The sequence below is a fragment of the Oncorhynchus kisutch genome, linkage group LG2 (genome assembly GCF_002021735.2).
Source record: "Oncorhynchus kisutch isolate 150728-3 linkage group LG2, Okis_V2, whole genome shotgun sequence".
In the NCBI taxonomy this organism is placed as follows: domain Eukaryota; kingdom Metazoa; phylum Chordata; class Actinopteri; order Salmoniformes; family Salmonidae; genus Oncorhynchus; species Oncorhynchus kisutch.
Window position 1 is genome coordinate 57823935 of NC_034175.2, and position 20618 is coordinate 57844552.

Sequence of the window (20618 nt, forward strand, 5' to 3'; positions counted from 1 at the left end):
ACCAACCGGTCTCCCTCTCCCTGCCACTCTTCTTTCCCCACCAACCTGTCTCCCTCTCCCTGGCACTCTTCTATCCCCACCAACCTGTCTCCCTCTCCCTGCCACTCTTCTATCCCCACCAACCTGTCTCCCTCTCCCTGACACTCTTCTTTCCCCACCAACCTGTCTCCCTCTCCCTGCCACTCTTCTTTCCCCACCAACCTGTCTCCCTCTCCCTGACACTCTTCTTTCCCCACCAACCCATCTTCCTTGATCCATGTTTCCAAACTAAATAATTCCGAAGCCATCTTTTGTCTGTTTGGTAACGAGACTAAAAACAGGACACTTGGGTAGGCGTTCAGCTGAAATTGCAATCAGCTGTGTTTGGAATAATTAAATATTCTGCTGAGATTTTCTATATGTTTCAATCTGGTTACTGCAGAAATGCACGACATTTGCAATCATTCTGTTTTGAATGTGTTTTTAACAGTTTTGTGTTTGCATTTGAAAACATGTGCTGCAATATATAGTTTTGCAGGTGGGGGAGTGTGAATGAGAAAAGAGTTCATGGATTTCAGGGGGAATGTGGTCATTGAATGCATTTTGTGTGAAAGCAATGAAAAATGATTCACAGTTTGATCCACATACACTTCTGTTTCGCTGACTGTGTGAAGAGTTTTCACAATGTGACTTCAGTTTTGACTAATGCATGTTAGCAATTGAAAAAAACTGTAAGGTATCTTTACTTTTACTCAAGTATGACGATTGGATACTTTTTCCACCACTGCACCACACGTACATGGTTCCTTTCCCATTTCTCCCGCCGCCTCCCTCTCTCTTTGCCTTTGTTCCCCTTCTCCTTCTGGCTCTCTTCAAGGCTTTCATGGGGTTAATTCAGCACACGTACATGGTTCCTTTCCCATTTCTCCCGCCGCCTCCCTCTCTCTTTGCCTTTGTTCCCCTTCTCCTTCTGGCTCTCTTCAAGGCTTTCATGGGGTTAATTCAGCTGTCAATTCAGAAAGTGAATACAAGTAAATTATAGAAATGATCATATACATATACACCAATCAATGTATGTATGTATTGCTGTAGCATAGTAGCTTTGTACCATCCTGATCTGGCGAGGTTAGTGGCGTAGTGGGATGCAGAGCCAGTGTGGTAGTGCGGCAGGTTGAACCCAGGACACCAAAACACTCAGAGACAGAATAGAACGACAGCATGTAAAAGCTGGAGCTGTATGTGCCATCTCTTATTCAGCACCAGAGCAGAGTAGCACAACCGGAGCCTACCATACAGGGCCTGGGGAGAGCAGCACACAGAGACATGATGAATAAGATTAGCTCAAACAGTACAGCAGGCAAACGCTGAGAAAGCCTTCCCTCCTTCCTGATTGCAGTGCTAGATAGGACTCCGAGAGCATCATCTAGTTGTATCTAAGATGTGTGTGTGTGTGTGTGTGTGTGTGTGTGTGTGTGTGTGTGTGTGTGTGTGTGTGTGTGTGTGTGTGTGTGTGTGTGTGTGTGTGTGTGTGTCAGACCTGGGTTTAAATACTATTTCAAATATCCCAATTATTTCACATATAGTACATTCAAAATAAGTATTCAGATATATTTTATTTGAAAAGACAAGTAGTTTAATAGTTTAATGTATTTGGAAATACACTTAAAAAGTATTTGAAAATATTCAAATACACTCCTATGCATTTAACTCCGGTGTTGGAAAATAGTTTTTGAAATATGTATTTGAAGACACTCCAAGACAATTTGTTTTTTACAAATAATCACTCAAATACTGAAATAAAAGTACTTGTTTTGGGCTGTGTATTTGAAAATTCTGAAATACACAGAGCAAGAGAGGTAGAGAGAGAGAGAAAGACAGCCTGTTTAGATGTAAGTTGGATATGAACAGGTTTGAAACTAGGTCAGATATTTTCTCTGTTTCTCTCTAGAAATAAATGGTTTAGTGCAGAGTGTAAAGTTGTCTTGCAGTGGAAAGGGAATTTCTGTCAGGATGGGGTTGCACTGGTGCCTGGACTGTATTGTATAATAGGTTATTAGCACTGCATGTAATCATTCCTAACAACAGTGTATGCATGCACGTGTGTGTGTGTGCAGGTGTGTGCAGCTGGGATCTATGGGTCTGTGTGTGTCCACTTCTTCATAATCAAATCAAATCAAATCTATTTATATAGCCCTTCGTACATCAGCTGATATCTCAAAGTGCTGTACAGAAACCCAGCCTAAAACCCCAAACAGCAAGCAATGCAGGTGTAGAAGCACGGTGGCTAGGAAAAACTCCCTAGAAAGGCCAAAACCTAGGAAGAAACCTAGAGAGGAACCAGGCTATGTGGGGTGGCCAGTCCTCTTCTGGCTGTGCCGGAACATGGCCAAGATGTTCAAATGTTCATAAATGACCAGCATGGTCCAATAATAATAATTGTCAACTATAACAGAATAGACTTTCTGTCCTGCAGGTATTTTGTTTTCTATGACAAAGAACCATCAGAGAGTTGGCCACATTCCATAGTGTTAGATGGGTTAGAATGGGGTTAAAGCATTCAGAGGGTAAATCAAACATCTGACCCAGCCGTGGATAAGAGATAACAAAGGCTACAGGGAACTACAGGGAGAAAGATGACACCACATAACCAGAGTTGAGTTTCATCATCTTCGACAATGTTCAGACTGCCATTGAGATGATTTCCCCAGGCATTGACTGTCTCGGGAATGTTCTATTGTACGAGTCTGTTAAACTATGTGAGAGTGTCCTACTAGCACTATAACAACCCAGTATGTTACTGTGAGATCCATCCTCATTCCCATTGATTAGAGCCCTGGGAAACTGTGTGTGTGTGTGTGTGTGTGTGTGTGTGTGTGTGTGTGTGTGTGTGTGTGTCGGGTCACTTTCAGCCTCTGTACACGAGAGGAGTCATTGGTCCTCAGTGCTGCTTGAGGGGTTGCGGGTCGGGTGGGACAAGCAATATAGTGGATCCCCATAGAACCAGGCATGAAGGACCCCAATCTCCAATCTCTTTCTCTGTTCACCTACTCTCATCTCCCCTTGCTGCCTTTTCTCCTTTAACTTCCCTTGCTCCCTCCTCTACTACCCTCTCTCTCTGCTCATACCTCCTTTCCCCTGTGCCCTCCTCTCCTCTTCCCCTGTCCCCTCCTCTTTCCCTGTCCCCCTCCTCTACTACCCCTCTCTGCTCATACCTCCTTTCCCCTGTGCCCTCCTCTCCTCTTCCCCTGTCCCCTCCTCTTTCCCTGTCCCCCTCCTCTACTACCCTCTCTCTCTGCTCATACCTCCTTTCCCCTGTCCCCTCCCCTCCTCTCCTCTTTCCCTGTCCCCTCCTCTTCCCCTGTCCCCTGCTCTCCTCTCCTCTTCCCCTGTCCCCTGCTCTTCTCTCCTCTTCCCCTGTCCCCTGCTCTCCTCTCCTCTTCCCTTCTTTCATCTTCCCCTGTCCTCTCCTTTTTCCCTCCTCTCGTGTGTCCTTGGGCTGGGCTGAGAATTCCCTCCACATGGTGTAAAGCTGGTAAACACATACAGGAGCAAGGCAGACCACACACACTCACTGAATGGTCACAATAAACACACACGCATCTGTGTGTGTCAAAGCTGAGTTTTTCGTATTGGAGGTTGTTGCATTGCCCTGCAGTTTGGCTGAATATGGACCTAGAATAAAGATACTGTGGGCAGGAGGAGCCCATGTGTTTGGGCTCACAATGTTCAGTGCTGTGCAACACCAGAACAACCCAATTAGTAAAACAGAGCATGAAGTCAACATTACACACTGTGCACACAGAACACACACTTTATTGGTTGAAATGACTGGAAATTTTACATAATAGTAACAGACTTTTAATAGATAAAGACAATGTTATTAGACGTTTATTAATTGTATGTAAATAAAGTAAAGATAATGAAATCCATCCATGGGTTGAGCTGTTGGACCCATGGTGCTGATAAGAGCGGTTGCCTATCAACTGCATCTAGGGGTGGGCCAGCTATGTCTGAAGTCCTCCCTGCCAAGGCACAGTGCTGCTGTGAAACCCTGGTTGGCCCACCCCTAGATGCAGTTGCTAGGCAACCACTCTTATCAGCACCATGGGTCCAAGTGAGCACTGCTGTTGTCTTCTCCTCTCCTCTCTCATCTTATTCTTATTATTTCTCTCCTCTCGTTCTCTACTTAAGCTAATCACATTTGAAGATATATCATTTTGTGAGTATTAGAAACCACAGAAGCTGATAGTTATGAGTGGTGTAAGCTGTTGTAATTCTAATTTATACTTTTGTCTTTAAAATAAATGTAAAAAACAGGTCACTCAAATGTTTCTAACCTACGTTTGCATCATTTTCTAGGCCACCACACTCAATGTCCTGAATGCAAGGTATTTGTCAGATTAACACATGATGCTGTTTCTCCAGACATTCCAGGCATGTGCAGCACACAGACAAGACCCTGGCAACAGCTTCTGTTGAGAAAGGTAGAAGAACTTTAGCCTCCTGATTGAGTACTGGGGACAACTGAGGGTTATGCTACTGTTAAAAAGTATGTTACTACGGCAAATGAGAGAACTATTCATGCATTCCATGTTGAAGAATAAATAGTTTGACTCACTGCTAATGGAGGGTTGGATTGAGAGGTGAGGCAGAAAAAAAGCTGTGTACCGGATCGCGTGCGCCACGCTTCATGGAAGAGCACTTCCGTCCGCGCGCACGTCAGCAGGTGCAGAGAGCAGTGGGGGTCTCGCGGCTTCATCATCCGTGCATCGAAATTACGCCGGCATATAACAATTTTACATCAATATAACATTCTCAGAAAATGGTAGCAAAACAAAGGATCCGTATGGCAAACGAAAAGCACAGCAAAAACATCACGCAGAGAGGCAACGTTGCAAAGACCCTGGTGAGGCGACGCTTTTCTTCATGCTGTGTGTGTTCATCATCAGACGAAAGGAGATGCAAGCATAATGACACCGATTCAGTTAATCATCACTGAGAATAGCATGATTTCAATAATGTGACCCATCCATTTCATAATGATAAATTATTGATTGTGTAGGCCTATCTGATGTTATTGTTAAAAAAAAAAACGCATGTTGTAGCCTGATTCATTTCAAACCATTCTGATCAATCACACGACACATACAAGCCGCAATTCATGAGTTTTCAAGCCCTTCTCCATTCATTGTACTTCATGGGCCGTTGGTTGGGTGGTTTATCAATACTGATGGCCGTATGTTATAAAATGGTCGATTATCTTGAATCGGCGGTTTGCCACAGGGTTTACAGCCCGGTATTCTCCCAATCAATAATTAATGAGAGATCAATGCCACGTAGATAAAGATCGAGATTGTCGATAAGGATGGTGTCATCATCTGGTTGAACAGTCCATATAGAAGACTTGAGGTTGTTGATGAATATGGTCCATCTGTATCCTGACCGGGTCACAAATACACGCACAGATTTGTATTGCTATGCTTGTAGGGACTATAGAATTCCCAACCCAAATCCGGTTTTCCCTAACCCTAAATCTAACCCTAAATCTAACCTTAGCCCTAAACCTAACCGTAACCCCTAACCTTAACCCCTAAGCCTAAAATAGCATTTTTCCTTGTGGGGACAGGCAAAATGTCCCCACTTGTCTGAATTGTCCTTGTTTTACTATTCTTGTGAGGACTTCTGGTACCCACAAGGATAGTTAAAGAAAAACACATACACAGATATTATAGGACAGGTAGTGATAATTATGTAACTCTGGAATGTAGGATTCACTTCCTCATGGGGATTGGTTACACTGGCCTGTATTAGTTTAAATAGTGTACATTAAACACTTCCTCATGGGGATTGGTTACACTGGCCTGTATTAGTTTAAATAGTGTACATTAAACACTTCCTCATGGGGATTGGTTACACTGGCCTGTATTAGTTTAAATAGTGTACATTAAACACTTCCTCATGGGGATTGGTTACACTGGCCTGTATTAGTTTAAATAGTGTACATTAAACACTTCCTCATGGGGATTGGTTACACTGGCCTGTATTAGTTTAAATAGTGTACATTAAACACTTCCTCATGGGGATTGGTTACACTGGCCTGTATTAGTTTAAATAGTGTACGTTAAACACTTCCTCATGGGGATTGGTTACACTGGCCTGTATTAGTTTAAATAGTGTACGTTAAACACTTCCTCATGGGGATTGGTTACACTGGCCTGTATTAGTTTAAGTAGTGTACATTAAACACTTGTATAATTGTGCTGTAATAGCCTTAGGGAAATGGGAGGTGTTCATAATTTATTAAATTATCATAACTGCTGAATATAATGTTATAGTATTTGTTATAGTATTCCCAATTTATCCAAAGTCTAACAGATTCCTTTTCATGGCAGGCTGACTTGTTCTCTTGGTGTTCCTTAAGATGTTGGTTTTTCTTCAGACAACCTTGAATTACGAAACTATACCAGAAATCTTTACATGCCTTCAACATGACTGCATTGTGCAAGGTGACACTGAATGGAATAGCTCACTGTGGAATAGAGATTGTTTTCATTGTTTGTATTGGAATAAAGGAATACTTGGGGTTTGCGCTGTACATTCTAGATAGCTATTGTGTCATCCACAATAATACCGTACCACAATCAGAAAGCACATGGGTGCTATCCAACTGTGTTATGACATCACCCACACCAGACCACATCTTGTGGTTGTGATGGTTTATGATGGTGATTCTCATGCTGCTGGTCTAGACAGCCAGGCAGGCTGAGGGTTTCCAGAGACATATTGTATATCATGTGTTTTTACATCAGTGGTTTGGTTTCCACTCCTGTTTTCCATAAGAACTAGATGTGTTCATAGCTGAGTCTGAGGGGCTACATGCTAACTCTGCAGAACTCAGTTTATTATTAGATCCAGTCTATTCTGGTGTAACTGGGTACAAAACAGCCACACCGTGATGAGGACATGGTTTAAAACAGTCAGACTGAGCCTGGACTAACATGGTTTAAAACAGTCAGACTGAGCCTGGACTAACATGGTTTAAAACAGTCAGACTGAGCCTGGACTAACATGGTTTGAAACGTGTCCTATTCAGCATGTTGTTGATGTCGGCCTAAAGGTCATAACACTGTATGAAACTTCATCCAATGGATGTTTGTTCAACCTGCTTAGTCTTCCTCCACCAAGCGGTGTGTCCTGTAGTCGCATATTCTGCACAGTTTTGACCACCCTTGAACTACTACTGTCTGACCTTGACCGTCATACTAACTCTGACCTTACATCCGACCTTATGTCCGGTGTATGTGGCCAGCCAGAGGAGGATGCCTCTCAAGATTTCCTCCTTCTACAGTGGAGGTTTCCTGGCCATTGTTACACTAAACTTGCTCACTGGGGTTTCAGGCCCTATCAGGTCCTAAAATGACAATCTCTAAAACTAAAATAGTTAACGAACGGAAGAACACCGATAACAACTGTTTCATTCAGAAGGATCATGTAGTTTCCAAAGGGGTCCTAAGACATGACATAATTAGTGACATTAAGATGACATTTGACCTGTACAGTATGTCTCAGTGGTTGAACATTGTTGTTGTTTTCTCTCCCCACTCCCTCTCAGCGACCTCAGGAAGAGAAGTACCCCGTGGGGCCGTGGCTCCTGGCTCTGTTCGTCTTCGTCGTCTGTGGATCTGGTAAGGTGCAAACATCCAGTGTTCAACATTCTGTTTCACATTAGCCTTGATATTACTCACCTAGGGAACATTGGTTAACCACAGAACTAAACCAATTTTAGTTTCACTTCAGTTTTCTGCTCAATTATTTTGCTTAACTGGATGTTGTCTTGTGTAACAACAGCCACTTTCTCTCTAAGCCATCTTTCAGATCATCCAGAGCATCAGGATGGGAATGTGATCCAGAGGTCCCACAAACTCTCCCCACACCCGCTCATCAGACCTGAGGCTGCTCGCCACACTACGTACCTCCCTAACACCTCCAGGAGGCCTGGAGGTCCGGACAGCTCTGTGTCCATCAGGGAAGGCCTGAGGGATGAGTGGACCACCCCCATCCCCCCTCGATTTTCTCGATCACATGTTTACAGAGTTCCAGGCCGTGGAGATGAGAGCTTTTCTACTGACAGTCTAAACCACAACCAATGGCTGGCTCAATCTCGTACAGAGTGTTTCACACCTGCTCATATGTGTGAGTGTGAGACTGAGTGAATGTGTATGTGTGTGCAGTCAATGATGTGACTGGCTGCTGTGCAATACTGCTGTGTTTCTATATACACTCACCGGACAGTTTATTAGGTACACCACCTTGTTCACAAAAATGGATCGCTCCTATTGACAGTGACCATGGCTTGCTATATAAAGCAGGCAGACAGGAATCTAGACATTCAGTTACTGTTCAATTGAACGTTAGAATGAGCAAAACAATTGACCTAAGCGACTTTAAGCGAGGTATGATCGTGGATGCCAGGCGCGCCGGATCAAGTATTTCAAATGGCCGCCCTCCTGTGCTTTTCTTGCATGACAGTGTCTAGGGTTTACCGAGAATGGTGCGACAAACAAGAAACATTCCGTCAGTGTTGGTGAAAACAGCTAGTTGATGAGGGAGGTTGTAGGAGAATGGCACGAATTGTACAAGCTAACAGGCAGGCCACAAACAGACAAATAATGGCACAGTATAACAGTGGTGTGCAGAACGGCATCACGGAACACACAACTCCTCGATCCTTGTCACGGATGGGCTATTGCAGCAGATGACCAAACTGGGTTCCGCTCCTATCAGCTAAAAACATTAAGAAACGGCTCCAGTGGACATGCGATCACCAACACTGAACAATTGAGGAGTGGAAAACATTGTCTGGAACATGACAGCAAGTTCAGTTTACTTGAGTATCCTGCACAGTCCCCAGACCTCAACCCAGTAGAGCATATCTTGGATGAGATGGAACGGGGTTCCGACCCAGTACTAGATGGAAGTACTTAATAAATGGGCCGGTGAGTGTATATCTGTGTTGTGAGAGAACCTTTTTCAAATAAATGTGACTCATTTGGGATATGTCTGTTTGTCTGCTTTCAGTTCCACTTTGGCTGCTTCTATCCCAGCGCATGTTGTGCAGATTCAGCTTGCTAATAGTGTGGTTCATTTGGGGCTTCCTGGTGTGTACATGCATATGTGAGTGTTATATAACTTAGCACTAAAGAACCACGGCTTCATGGAATGTTAGGTGTCTTAATGTTTAAATTCCAGGTGCTAAACCGTCACGACTATTTACCAGGATTCTGTCTCCAACATACCTGTATGACACCAGGGTTATGTCATGTCCTTTCTCCAACATACCTGTATGACACCAGGGTTATGTCATGTCCTTTCTCCAACATACCTGTATGACACCAGGATTATGTCATGTCCTTTCTCCAACATACCTGTATGACACCAGGGTTATGTCATGTCCTTTCTCCAACATACCTGTATGACACCAGGGTTAAGTCATGTCCTTTCTCCAACATACCTGTATGACACCAGGGTTATGTCATGTCCTTTCTCCAACATACCTGTATGACACCAGGATTATGTCATGTCCTGTCTCCAACATACCTGTATGACACCAGGATTATGTCATGTCCTTTCTCCAACATACCTGTATGACACCAGGGTTATGTCATGTCCTTTCTCCAACATACCTGTATGACACCAGGATTATGTCATGTCCTTTCTCCAACATACCTGTATGACACCAGGGTTATGTCATGTCCTTTCTCCAACATACCTGTATGACACCAGGGTTATGTCATGTCATGTCCTTTCTCCAACATACCTGTATGACACCAGGGTTATGTCATGTCCTTTCTCCAACATACCTGTATGACACCAGGGTTATGTCATGTCCTTTCTCCAACATACCTGTATGACACCAGCGTTACGTCATGTCCTTTCTCCAACATACCTGTAGGACACCAGGGTTACGTCATGTCCTTTCTCCAACATACCTGTATGACACCAGGGTTATGTCATGTCCTTTCTCCAACATACCTGTATGACACCAGGGTTATGTCATGTCCTTTCTCCAACATACCTGTATGACACCAGGGTTATGTCATGTCCTTTCTCCAACATACCTGTATGACACCAGGGTTACGTCATGTCCTTTCTCCAACATACCTGTATGACACCAGCGTTACGTCATGTCCTTTCTCCAACATACCTGTATGACACCAGGGTTATGTCATGTCCTTTCTCCAACATACCTGTATGACACCAGGGTTATGTCATGTCCTTTCTCCAACATACCTGTATGACACCAGGGTTACGTCATGTCCTTTCTCCAACATACCTGTATGACACCAGCGTTACGTCATGTCCTTTCTCCAACATACCTGTATGACACCAGGGTTACGTCATGTCCTTTCTCCAACATACCTGTATGACACCAGGGTTACGTCATGTCCTTTCTCCAACATACCTGTATGATACCAGGGTTATGTCATGTCCTTTCTCCAACATACCTGTATGACACCAGGGTCACGTCATGTCCTTTCTCCAACATACCTGTATGACACCAGGGTTATGTCATGTCCTTTCTCCAACATACCTGTATGATACCAGGGTTACGTCATGTCCTTTCTCCAACATACCTGTATGACACCAGGGTTACGTCATGTCCTTTCTCCAACATACCTGTATGACACCAGCGTTACGTCATGTCCTTTCTCCAACATACCTGTATGACACCAGGGTTACGTCATGTCCTTTCTCCAACATACCTGTATGACACCAGGGTTACGTCATGTCCTTTCTCCAACATACCTGTATGACACCAGGGTTATGTCATGTCCTTTCTCCAACATACCTGTATGACACCAGCGTTACGTCATGTCCTTTCTCCAACATACCTGTATGACACCAGGGTTACGTCATGTCCTTTCTCCAACATACCTGTATGACACCAGGGTTATGTCATGTCCTTTCTCCAACATACCTGTATGATACCAGGGTTATGTCATGTCCTTTCTCCAACATACCTGTATGACACCAGGGTCACGTCATGTCCTTTCTCCAACATACCTGTATGACACCAGGGTTATGTCATGTCCTTTCTCCAACATACCTGTATGACACCAGGGTTATGTCATGTCCTTTCTCCAACATACCTGTATGACACCAGGGTCACGTCATGTCCTTTCTCCAACATACCTGTATGACACCAGGGTTATGTCATGTCCTTTCTCCAACATACCTGTATGATACCAGGGTTATGTCATGTCCTTTCTCCAACATACCTGTATGACACCAGGGTTACGTCATGTCCTTTCTCCAACATACCTGTATGACACCAGCGTTACGTCATGTCCTTTCTCCAACATACCTGTATGACACCAGGGTTACGTCATGTCCTTTCTCCAACATACCTGTATGACACCAGGGTTACGTCATGTCCTTTCTCCAACATACCTGTATGACACCAGGGTTATGTCATGTCCTTTCTCCAACATACCTGTATGACACCAGCGTTACGTCATGTCCTTTCTCCAACATACCTGTATGACACCAGGGTTACGTCATGTCCTTTCTCCAACATACCTGTATGACACCAGGGTTATGTCATGTCCTTTCTCCAACATACCTGTATGATACCAGGGTTATGTCATGTCCTTTCTCCAACATACCTGTATGACACCAGGGTCACGTCATGTCCTTTCTCCAACATACCTGTATGACACCAGGGTTATGTCATGTCCTTTCTCCAACATACCTGTATGACACCAGGGTTATGTCATGTCCTTTCTCCAACATACCTGTATGACACCAGGGTTATGTCATGTCCTTTCTCCAACATACCTGTATGACACCAGCGTTACGTCATGTCCTTTCTCCAACATACCTGTATGACACCAGGGTTACGTCATGTCCTTTCTCCAACATACCTGTATGACACCAGGGTTATGTCATGTCCTTTCTCCAACATACCTGTATGACACCAGGGTTATGTCATGTCCTTTCTCCAACATACCTGTATGACACCAGGGTTATGTCATGTCCTTTCTCCAACATACCTGTATGACACCAGGGTTATGTCATGTCCTTTCTCCAACATACCTGTATGACACCAGGGTTACGTCATGTCCTTTCTCCAACATACCTGTATGACACCAGCGTTACGTCATGTCCTTTCTCCAACATACCTGTATGACACCAGGGTTATGTCATGTCCTTTCTCCAACATACCTGTATGACACCAGGGTTATGTCATGTCCTTTCTCCAACATACCTGTATGACACCAGGGTTACGTCATGTCCTTTCTCCAACATACCTGTATGACACCAGCGTTACGTCATGTCCTTTCTCCAACATACCTGTATGACACCAGGGTTACGTCATGTCCTTTCTCCAACATACCTGTATGACACCAGGGTTACGTCATGTCCTTTCTCCAACATACCTGTATGATACCAGGGTTATGTCATGTCCTTTCTCCAACATACCTGTATGACACCAGGGTCACGTCATGTCCTTTCTCCAACATACCTGTATGACACCAGGGTTATGTCATGTCCTTTCTCCAACATACCTGTATGATACCAGGGTTACGTCATGTCCTTTCTCCAACATACCTGTATGACACCAGGGTTACGTCATGTCCTTTCTCCAACATACCTGTATGACACCAGCGTTACGTCATGTCCTTTCTCCAACATACCTGTATGACACCAGGGTTACGTCATGTCCTTTCTCCAACATACCTGTATGACACCAGGGTTACGTCATGTCCTTTCTCCAACATACCTGTATGACACCAGGGTTATGTCATGTCCTTTCTCCAACATACCTGTATGACACCAGCGTTACGTCATGTCCTTTCTCCAACATACCTGTATGACACCAGGGTTACGTCATGTCCTTTCTCCAACATACCTGTATGACACCAGGGTTATGTCATGTCCTTTCTCCAACATACCTGTATGACACCAGGGTTACGTCATGTCCTTTCTCCAACATACCTGTATGACACCAGCGTTACGTCATGTCCTTTCTCCAACATACCTGTATGACACCAGGGTTACGTCATGTCCTTTCTCCAACATACCTGTATGACACCAGGGTTACGTCATGTCCTTTCTCCAACATACCTGTATGACACCAGGGTTATGTCATGTCCTTTCTCCAACATACCTGTATGACACCAGCGTTACGTCATGTCCTTTCTCCAACATACCTGTATGACACCAGGGTTACGTCATGTCCTTTCTCCAACATACCTGTATGACACCAGGGTTATGTCATGTCCTTTCTCCAACATACCTGTATGATACCAGGGTTATGTCATGTCCTTTCTCCAACATACCTGTATGACACCAGGGTCACGTCATGTCCTTTCTCCAACATACCTGTATGACACCAGGGTTATGTCATGTCCTTTCTCCAACATACCTGTATGACACCAGGGTTATGTCATGTCCTTTCTCCAACATACCTGTATGACACCAGCGTTACGTCATGTCCTTTCTCCAACATACCTGTATGACACCAGGGTTACGTCATGTCCTTTCTCCAACATACCTGTATGACACCAGGGTTATGTCATGTCCTTTCTCCAACATACCTGTATGACACCAGGGTTATGTCATGTCCTTTCTCCAACATACCTGTATGACACCAGGGTTAGGACTTGTAGGATTGGAGGCATGTTATAGCAGCACTGCTGGATGAGCTTTGACATTGTCAGCTCGGGGGTTTGAACTTGCAACCTTCCGGTTACTAGTCCAACACTAACCACTAGGCTACCCTGCTGCCCCGCCCCTGTCTCGGGGAGATGGAGAACACGAACACTGCCTGTCCCTTTCCTACACAGATCCCTCTGTGTGCATTTCCTATCCCATATAAACATGTTTTCCCTGAAACACAGGACATAACATAACCTAGCCATGGCAATACGTGTCAAAGCTCATCCAGCAGTGCTGCTATAACATGCCTCCAATCCTACAAGTCCTAACCCTGGTGTCATACAGGTATGTTGGAGAAAGGACATGACATAACCCTGGTGTCATACAGGTATGTTGGAGAAAGGACATGACATAACCCTGGTGTCATACAGGTATGTTGGAGAAAGGACATGACATAACCCTGGTGTCATACAGGTATGTTGGAGAAAGGACATGACATAACCCTGGTGTCATACAGGTATGTTGGAGAAAGGACATGCTGAACTGGCTACATGCCAATAGCCTACGTGACTAGAAAAAAGGTGGAGGAGACTACCATTGGACCGCAGGGGAGAGAAAAAATGTCAATCAGGGACCGGGTGCTGGTTTGTTATTTACATAAACATGTGGTATCCATACAACCACTAGGCCAAGGAGGACCACCAGTTCATCCACAACACCTCAACTTTTGTTCACTTGGCAGGTCAGCACTAAGTAAGAAGTTGATGTTAAATGGCCTACAGGTTAAGGTTAATTATTTAAACTACAGAAGTAAATGAAGACTAAAGTAAACATGAAGAGGCATGAACAAGTTGATTATTCCTTTAACATTTTATTGAAAGTTGTGAAGTGAAACTGTCAAGTGCAATTGTGTTAAGTATGTTTACAATACCTCATCTGGTTTGAGGAAACATGCACGGAACATGAGCATACAACTTGTACATAGAATGCAAAAAATCCATTTCAGTTAATCTTTCTGATATTCAGAGTAACGTGTTTATGTTTAAGAGCTGATCATCCGGAAGTACTTTACCGTCAAAAAATGAAAACAAAATAAATGTACTTCAAATAATTTCAAGTGAATGATGGTTTACAGTAGGCGTTAATGTTGCAGCCGAAGATATGGATACTGGATATTTGCCAGTTAAATAACCTCCACAGCTCTATTGTCCTGAATTACAGCATTATAAAGACAGCACATATCTTCAGACCAGCCCATTACTAGGCCTAGATCACTCACCATTTGTACTTCACCTAAATAGTATCTGTCTTCTCTCCTTATGTCACTATATTACACAGTTCTTACACTAAATATACAGAAATATACACAATGTAGAAAGCTCATCAACTCCTTTTTGAAAATGCAGCTTAGCCAAACATCTCAGCCCCTGTGCTCCTTTACATGAGAAGAGAAGCCGCAATGAGGTTTAACAGGGCGCAAGGCTGAGGGTTCAAATTAAAATAAGAATGTCATAATCATCATCTCTTTTAATAAGCAAGTGTTGGCTACTATACTCCATTCAATCCCACAGTTTAAATGATGACGTCCATGGAAATGTTGTGTTCTCCCTTCAGATCTCCTCCCCCTCACTCGCCAAATGCCAGATGGGGACTATCACACCACGATAATCCTCAGATTTTTCACATTGTCACCATGAGAGGTGCTCCATTCTCGGTCTGTCTCTCTGTAGCACGCAAGCAGAAGAGAACCGCTGTATTTATCTACATTATCAGGATTCAGCGAAGCATGGCCGTTACTATCTCCCTCCATCATCGTTACCACTGAAGTCGACATCACTTGAAATTCATTGACACAGGCACAGTAACTAAGTCATGTCTACTTTCTTGTTGGTTTTGTTTTTCTTAGTCAGACAATCTTGTTCTCTCTCTCTCTCCTAAGTCCATGAATTTTTTGGCAATGTTCATTCTCCTATAACAGCCCCTTTCCCTCCTCTCCTAGGCAGATTGTCTTTGATAGTGTTTTTAATAGTCTTGAAACGATGACACCACCCGTCACCGCTCTCAAAGTTAAATATGTGCAAATTCTTGTCTTAACAGCGCAGCCCCGTGCAATGAAGGCCTGGTTGTTCTGCAGCGTTAGAACAGGAGTCTGTCTGAGGACTGTCAAGTCAGTCAGGCCCTGGTTGGTTGATAAGACTTCCTCATCTACCCCTCTCCGGGGGTAGGAGGTGATGCTACGCAGAGGGTCCAGAGTTGTGTGATGGTTGGGTCGGGGGTAGGGCTGGTGCATGGGCTGGAGGCTGTGTGGAGGTGGGAGGAGAGCCTGTCTGGGTCTGGGCCTGGAACTGAGCCATCTGTTCTGGGCTGGCCAGGGTCTTCAGAAGGCTGTTCTCCTGCTCCAGCTGGGAGTTCCTCTCAATCAGCTCCTTGATCTGCTCCTTCAGAACCTCCACCTCCTCCCTCACTGCGTACATCAGGTGGCTCTTCACCAGGTCCTAAAGGGACAGAGAGATGAACAAACAGAACAGACTTTAGTGTCTAGTTTTTTTAACATGACAATTAAAAATATCATATGAAAGAAGACAAAGACAGTGTTTTGCATAGTCATTTCACCCCTACCTACAAAAGACCCCGACTAACCACACATTGACTCGGTATCGGTATCCCCTGTATATAGCCTCTATAGTTATTTTATTGTGTTACTTTTACATTTTATTTCTTACTTTAGTTAATTTGGTAAATATTTTTTTAACCTTTTTCTTGAACTGCACTGAACAAACTTTCAAAACAAACTTGATTTGTCACATGCGTGCTGAATACAACATGTGTAGTTGTGTAGTTGAGGGCTTGTAAGGAAGCATTTCCCAGTAAGGTCTACACATGTTGTATTCAGCACGCATGTGACAAATCAAGTTTGTTTTGAAATTACATACAAAACAATTAAGTTTGTTCTGTTTTTTATTTATTTAAAATGTCCATAAATATACCGTAGGGACTGCGGTTGAAAATTAGCCGGCTGACTAAAACCGGCACTTTTACTGAAACGTTGATTAATGTGCACTCTCCCTGTAAAAATAAAATAAACTCAACATTCTAGTCTTGATGCAATCATAATAATGTATGCATATCATTACTACGGCTCTTTCTGTGGGAATTACTATTACTATGTAATACATGTTAATTATTGTAGCTAGCTTCTGTTTGTTTTAATATAAGTGGGTCTGATCTTCAACACAACCTGTGAGCATATGGATTAAATCAAGACAAAGATTCTGTAGATTCTGGGACAAATATTCCCAGGGTCTAAATCTCCCATTCCTCTAAAGCCTGGACGGGACTCAACGTCACCAAACAGACAAAATGGCCGGCCCACATACACGTTTTAGCCAATCAGAGCCTGAGTTATTTATATCTTATATCCAGGCGTCAAATATTTTCTGTTTGCCTAGCAACAAAGGCAAGCACAGTATGGCGCGAGTGAGAGAACGTCTTTAGCGGGAAGGGATCCAGAGACAATAAAACACTAGAATGCTGAGGAAATGAAAATAAAATCCTGCACGCACGCCCATCTCGTTCACCCTGTGTCAACGTGTCTATTGAAATAAATGGTAGCTTCAGGTAGAAATCGAAACAGTGTTTTACAGAAGTGGATAGTACACATTACATAAATGTACATATGGCCCATGTGCTACCATGGTAATCTGGATTCGACTTTGCGTGATGACAAACCTGGCTAACGTCTAGGCCCCCATAAATAGACTTTGGCAAACTAAATATGACATTGACGTCAAGGCGCATAATAACACCATATGCTGCAACATTGTTGCCAGAGCATCAAGCTATTCTCGATCTATGTAACAGCGCCAAATTAAATGGGTTACAAAGTAACGTGCAAATCGAAAGTGATTCGAGGTTTTTCAAATCCAGTAGCGTTTAGAAAGAATCAGCAAAAGGCTGTATGTTGCATGACTTCCCAGTTCTCGCTGGTTACGTGGTTATGTAATCCATTCATTGCGTTAACTGACCTTTCTTCGAATGTATTCTTCGAAATAAGTTATATTCGCATGTGATTTGTGTAGTATAGTTTGCAGATAAAGCGAGTTTCCGATTGCATAAACTTACCATAGCCTGTTCAATTTTGTTGTCTATGGCCACCACACTGGCTCCTGACGAACTGAAAGAATGAAAAGAAAAGAAGTCTTAATACACTACATCGGTAAGAATGAATGAAAGCAACTGTCGATGTTGCAGGTCTAACACCAGTCATTTCAATACAATGAAATACAGTATAAATATCCTTATACAGGTGACATCACTTCGACTGAAGACCATTCTAGAGCCAAGTGTTCAGGGTGTATTGAATAGACCGCAGACTATTCCTCTCAAATGCCACAAAGAAGCCGTACATGTTCTATTACTGTCATCAATGTAAATCAACTAATGTTCTTTTACTGTCTATGTAAATCAACTAAGGGGGTTAGCTACAGCATTTCCTGGGCCAGCAATAAGCAAAGCCATCCTAGTAATGCCCCATCACGACAAGTGCATTTTCTCTCACTGAGCCCAATCAAAATGGCAGCCTCAGCATTAACGTCAAACAAAGGCATTTGGCTATACTTTTATTTTAATAATCAAGTTCTCTATAATACATAGACTAAGTGTTGTATGATCAGTGTATAAAGCAGCGCTTCTTTCGGAATACAGAAATATTATTAGCTGCCAGCAATTAGGCATCCTCCTTGCAGCACAACGTCATCGTAAAATAGATTTACCTATTGTCGAGCTTGACAGGTGAACTATCCGTGCTCAGTAACGAAGATAAAAACGAGATAGAAAAATTCCTTAACTGGCAAACACCGAGATCCATCGCCACTGTTGTATAGTACGGACTATTCATGCTATATCACAGATATAAACCAAGCTTTAAGCAACGAAAAACTCCTCTCGACGATTATCGTGTATCACAAATCACATTCTCTAGTTCCGTGGTTCGGAGAGGCGTTAGCAGGCACTTTATGTCTCTTCAGAAAAGCCTCGTATCCCGGGAAGCCTGAACATCTATCTACCGCTGCAGCACAAAGAATCTCCAAGGTCAGCTCATCTCCGCTCGGCTGAAAATCTGCAGCCCGGGGACATTTGCATAAAGCATCTAAGAAAAACAGCGCTCCGATGCACCCGATTGGTGGAGGGATACTAATATTTGCATAATCTATGTAGAAAACGCCCCTACCTGCGGCTCAGCTGATTTCATTTTCATAAATTATTTAGAGGATGCACCCTCTGCCGAAACTGGGAAAAACCGGATGAGATGGTGAGGAACACTACAGTACTTCAAAGACACAAAGAAGGGACATGTTTACTTGTCGAATAATCAGGCTACCAAGAAATGTCCGAATACCAGTAATTATACACGAGAAATGGACAAATGAAAAATGATGATGTATTTGGTACATTTACAACTACCAAAATGACAACGCGATGAAAGTGTATATTATGAACAAAAACGAATCAATCATTCACGCAGTAGAAAATAACCTTCAAGATCGTTGTGGATCCAAAAACAACTGAACATATCTGAATTGTATAGAAGTTCTGCACGTCAACATACCGCCCCCTGGCGGTTACTATGAGCACAATCCCACACAAGGATAACAACACTCCTGTCCACACAGGGTTTACTCAAACCATTTAAGAATACCCAATTACAACAAGTAAACAAATGCATTCAGAACTCTTCCAGCACGTTTTGTATATGTGCCAGGGACACAGGCCCTTCAAATCATAGATGAGCCACACACTAACCAAATTCACTTGAAATGCTCCTTGCACCGTCTCTATTTTAGATAGATGCATTTGCTAATTTTATTAGTGCTCCAGAAATTAGAACTGTTGTGTGTCAGTCCCGTCCCCCCCCCCCCCCCCCAAAAAAAGCTTTAGCAACACAAAAGACCTATTGACTGTAAGCAAAAAACTAAGGAGTGGGTAAGTGAATTGACAGGCAAGATGGATAATAACATGTACTTGTTTTGTTAATGTCCTCATGAAAATAATGTTAGAAAAATCAAATCAGAGACTGTAGACCAAACCTGAGTACCCTCCGCCGGTATTTGATATATTCCAGAACTAGCACAGCTGATTCAAATGGTCACCTAATCATCAAGCCTCTCATTAGTTAAATCAGCTGAGGAGAGGTTTGGGAAACACTGCTGTAGACTATCCATCCAGAGTCCTTGACTTGTCTACACTAAGTCAGACATGTACCTGCCCTGTGCCCAACACACCTTACGACAACCATTACTGGAGATATTGGGCTTTTTCTACTCATGCCACGATGGCAAAACAAGATAAAATGACCACCCATTCTATCAAAGACAGCACAAACACACCATCAGACGGATTCAACTGATCACTTCCTCATATTTACAGACTCAGAAACTATAGGCTAGTGCCTGGTGGGGTGGCTTCTCCCTGACCCAAAGCTACACCTCTGAAATCAGAGCTGTAAGAACCTTTAGATGTTTTGATTCTGAGGTAGGAGATATCCATCAACTTAATTAAGGGGTTCATTTTAAATACCGCTTTTCCAGATGCTCCAAGCACTTTCGATTGTATGGGGCAAAGAAACACACCATATCCATTATCTGTGTGCAGCAAGCAACTGGGTGATGCCATGGCAGCCATTTTGCACCAGAGATAAGCTCATCACACACATCAGCCATCACAGGCTGATATATCTGGTCAGTGCTGCTGAAACATTGGCGTCTGAACTAGAGGTCGACCGATTATGATTTATCAACACTGATAACGATTATTGGAGGACCCCAAAAAAAAAGCAGATACTGATTAATCAACACTGATAACGATTATTGGAGGACCCCAAAAAAAAAGCTGATACCGATTAATCAACCGATTTTTAAAATGTATTTGTAATAATGACAATTACAACAATACTGAATGAATACTTATTTTAACTTAAT

General features: G+C 43.2%; 2 protein-coding genes and 1 long non-coding RNA gene across 7 annotated transcripts in view; 1 reads left to right on the forward strand and 2 right to left on the reverse strand.

The window, feature by feature from the left end:
• Positions 1 to 4286: 4286 nt before the first annotated feature.
• LOC116355087 (uncharacterized) lies at positions 4287 to 4714 on the reverse strand. The gene is made up of 2 exons (XR_004204321.1): positions 4598 to 4714; positions 4287 to 4451 (listed from the first exon to the last, which is right to left on the reverse strand). It is a non-coding gene; the product is annotated as an uncharacterized LOC116355087 (long non-coding RNA).
• Positions 4715 to 4729: 15 nt separating this feature from the next.
• Positions 4730 to 9034, forward strand: serp2 (stress-associated endoplasmic reticulum protein family member 2). Its single transcript, XM_020458763.2, has 3 exons — positions 4730 to 4885; positions 7592 to 7664; positions 7844 to 9034. Exons 1-3 carry the CDS (start codon positions 4802 to 4804, stop codon positions 7882 to 7884), a joined length of 198 nt encoding a protein of 65 aa, XP_020314352.1. The 5' UTR covers positions 4730 to 4801; the 3' UTR covers positions 7885 to 9034.
• Positions 9035 to 14492: 5458 nt separating this feature from the next.
• Positions 14493 to 20618, reverse strand: part of tsc22d1 (TSC22 domain family, member 1) — a 57655-nt gene continuing 51529 nt past the window's right edge. For 3 of the 5 annotated variants that reach the window (XM_031798487.1, XM_020458703.2, XM_031798516.1), the window contains 2 exons: positions 17764 to 17815; positions 14493 to 16136 (listed from right to left, as the gene is read on the reverse strand). In XM_031798487.1, the coding sequence (XP_031654347.1) occupies positions 15876 to 16136; positions 17764 to 17815 (313 nt within the window). In that variant the 3' untranslated portion in view covers positions 14493 to 15875. Of the gene's footprint in view, positions 16137 to 17763; positions 17816 to 18413; positions 18869 to 20618 lie in introns of those variants that run through there. The other 2 variants (XM_020458716.2, XM_020458710.2) reach the window with 2 other exon arrangements.

Bases quoted from the DNA above. Each gene is read 5' to 3' on its own strand.
- serp2 (XM_020458763.2), top strand. From the start codon at position 4,802: ATGGTAGCAAAACAAAGGATCCGTATGGCAAACGAAAAGCACAGCAAA. The intron at 4,886-7,591 runs GTGAGGCGACGC...ACTCCCTCTCAG, and splicing joins GCAACGTTGCAAAGACCCTG to CGACCTCAGGAAGAGAAGTA. The intron at 7,665-7,843 runs GTAAGGTGCAAA...TTTCTCTCTAAG, and splicing joins CTTCGTCGTCTGTGGATCTG to CCATCTTTCAGATCATCCAG.